At 45.1% G+C, this 3,497-nt stretch overlaps 1 protein-coding gene across 1 annotated transcript; it reads left to right on the forward strand.

Annotated features, from left to right (window-relative positions):
- The first annotated feature begins 697 nt into the window (after nt 1-697).
- Nucleotides 698-2,059, forward strand: lbx1b (ladybird homeobox 1b). Its single transcript, XM_062439683.1, has 2 exons — nt 698-1,025; nt 1,572-2,059. The coding sequence occupies exons 1-2, from the start codon at nt 698-700 to the stop codon at nt 2,057-2,059; spliced, it is 816 nt and encodes a 271-aa protein (XP_062295667.1).
- The last annotated feature ends 1,438 nt before the right edge of the window (nt 2,060-3,497 follow it).

Raw genomic sequence — 3,497 nt, forward strand, 5'->3', positions numbered from 1 at the left:
TTTTTTCCACATCATCCGGATAATCCAAATACTTTTAAATACGAATAGAAACTCCTGCCAACTGAAACTGAAGTTTTACGCGTAAAAACGCTTAAATAGGCTACGGATTGTGATTTCTCTCCCTCTCTCTCTCTCTCTCCCCATCTCCTTCTTTTTTTTCTCCCTCTCTCTGCTTCCCCTCATTTACCCCATATACCTATTCTGGTATCTCACCACACGACTAAATTAGACCAAAGATGATAAGAGCACAAAGCATTATAATTCCGCCGGGCTCCTCCTCCTTCCAGCCATGCGTCCTAATTAATGGGACACCCCCAGTCGCAAAAAGCCCCGCACTGGACTGCAACATAGTCAAAGAGTGAAAGGGAAGAGGGCGAAAGTGCCACTGGAAATAATTGATTACCTACCAATCAATGATAACTTGTTAGTAATCGTCAACTCTTTGGACCTCGCCATTTCAGGGAGGCATCTCACTCCTCCGGACTTGCTGCTCCCGTGGATCGACACTTTGAAGGCATCCCACTTTGGAATAAGATTTTCTTTTTTCTTCATCCGTTTCCCCTCTCCTCTCTTTGGTTTTGGTGTGTTTTTTAAAAAAGTCGAAACTGTTATGTGACTTTTCCCCCCCTTCTGTAGCCTCGCTCGTTTTTTAACAGCTGATATTTCGACCAAGTCCTATAAAGTCTGCGCACAACCAATGATGACATCCAAAGAAGTGGCCAAATGTGGTGCAGTGGAAAACAGGAGGCGAAGTCCGCTGGACCACTTGCCGCCTCCTGCCAACTCCAACAAGCCGCTGACCCCCTTCAGCATCGAGGACATCCTCAACAAACCGTCGGTGAAACGAAGTTACACCATTTGTGGCACAGCTCATCTCATTTCATCCTCAGAGAAGCACCGTCCGTCCAGCATCCCTCTGTCCAGCCGGGCTCTGCTCAACCAAACCTCCCCGCTATGCGCGCTGGAGGAGCTGGCCAGCAAGACCTTCAAGGGGCTGGAAGTCAGCGTTTTACAAGCTGCGGAAGGTAAATCTCCTTCCTCTAAAATGCATCTGAAATACACATTTTAGGATTTCATCTTTACTCAGATAATATATTATTTTAGCAGACGGGCATTGTTTTATTTTTGTTCCAATTTGTATTTTGCACACTGACTTGGAATACATCCATTAAATGTGATAATAGCCAGAGCAAAAAAAAAAGAAAAAAATATTTTATGTTCATGGGTGCAAATCTTGCCTTTAAAAAAATGTCTTATCGAACAAAGGCTTGTTCATTTTCTTGTTCATTTTCTGAGCTGTTCTCCAGCAAAATAAATCGCCATCGCTTTTCTTTAATATTAGGGCCTCATGTGTCTGATGCTCAATATTTCCCAGTGGTGCCTCTGTAATATTCTTGTAATGATCTTTTCCCCACGGGGGCTTTGAGGCTTTGCTGTTACACAGTATCAGACAGTATCTTTGTTATTCTTGTGTTAGCATGACTTTTACGCGCACACTGCAGCGGTGCAGAGGAAGCCCTGCACCTGCATCAATCCATGGTTTTCACTCAGCCTCCTTCTCTCCCTCACAGGCCGGGACGGGATGACTCTGTTCGGCCAGAGAAGCACCCCGAAGAAGCGTCGGAAGTCCCGGACGGCGTTCACAAACCACCAAATCTACGAGCTGGAGAAGCGCTTCCTGTACCAGAAGTACCTGTCCCCCGCAGACCGGGACCAGATAGCTCAGCAGCTGGGCCTGACGAACGCGCAAGTCATCACGTGGTTTCAGAACCGGAGGGCCAAGCTAAAACGGGACCTGGAGGAGATGAAGGCCGACGTGGAGTCGGCCAAGGCCACCGGCCAGGTCCCCTTGGATAAGCTCGCCAAACTGGCGGACCTCGAGAAATGCGCCAACGGCACGCTGGGCCACCCTCGAGGCGAGTCCCCCACGCGGGGCGGCCAGCAGGAGCACGAGCTCGCTCAAAAACTGCGGACGTCGCCGCTGTCTCCGTTCTCAGACCACACAACTAGTAAAGAGTGCTCAGAGGACGAGGACGTGGAGATTGATGTGGATGACTGATGGCGCAGCGTTGAGGCTGGAGATGAAACACAAAGGACGATAAAAGAAAAAGCTCTACCGAGGACTTGTAACTTACTGCTTATATTGTACCATATCTCCGAACATGTACCAAAATGTAATGACTTTTATATCGGCACAGATAGACCTATTCATAGTGAAGCATGAACACTGAACAAGAAATATGCAGTGGTATTTTACAATGTACTAATTAGCAAACTGTTACTTCTTGCAATCAAAGCAATATGGTCTAAAATGACGTGAGTAACGTATTATTTTTTTACACTAAAGGCCAACACACACACACACACACACGCACACACGCACGCACGCACACACACACACGCACACACACACACACACACACCTGTTCCATTACTTTTTCACATGGCCTATATGCTCAAACACCACAGTTAAAGCGCTCCAGTTTTCCATATTTTCTTGCATGGAAATGCATGATTTGATTTGTGATCATTATCTATTTATTTTTAATTTACTTTTTACTATATTTTCCTTTTTAATTTAAATGCTTTTTTGTGTTCTGTGAGCCAAAATCGCCATGAGTCACTTTTGTCACTGCCGGCTCCTCTTCCTCCTCTTCCTCCTCATCACCTGACTGTAACCCTTTGACTTCAGTCCCGATGCTGCAGTGCATGATGATGATCGGAAAGGCAAACTCGGACATTCACAGTTATGCGTTTTTATGGGAATGCTCATGCGATGGCGACAAACAAAAATGAATATTGCGGTGATTTTGAACAGCTAGGCTACTTTCTAGATTTATTGTTTGGATACAATAGATTTACAGTTATAAATTTGTTATGTTTTGTACACCTGTAAGTGCCTTTCTAAAATCAGGACATTATTTGAAAAACCAATGCACAGACTGTAATGTATATAGGCTACTATGGGAATAAAATGGCTTTTCTGAATATTTCTTTTATGTTGTAATTCTTGAATTAATATCAGGGCTTCTTTTCTATTGCAACCCCCCAAAAAAACCCATATCTTAAACACGCTCTCTTTGCCAAATCTGGGCGTGTAAGCGCATCAAAAGCGGCCTATTTAGAGTTATTATACTCAAGTATTTTGTCCCTTTGTCCTTTTATACGAGGATGCTCTAAACATTTTGTGGCCCGGAATCTCACATCCCCTTTCAGGTCCTAAATGCGTATCGTGGCTTCTTGACCCTCAGACGTGTTTCTCCATTCGTGGCAAAAATTTATGTGAGAAACACAAATCTGTTCCCGGGGAAAAAAAGACGAGGATGCCACAAAAACACAAAGTTTTGGGCCAGTTTCTCCGAGCCTTTATAGACCTTTTTTGTTCTGCGGGACTGGGCCATAATTTTGAGCGTAAAGCATGAAAAGTGGGGACAAATGAGCAGCGTTCCCTGATGGGACGAGCCACAAAGGAGCAGGGCCGGTCCCCCGCAGGCAGC

The sequence above is a fragment of the Scomber scombrus genome, chromosome 2 (genome assembly GCF_963691925.1).
Source record: "Scomber scombrus chromosome 2, fScoSco1.1, whole genome shotgun sequence".
NCBI classification, from domain to species: Eukaryota; Metazoa; Chordata; class Actinopteri; order Scombriformes; family Scombridae; genus Scomber; species Scomber scombrus.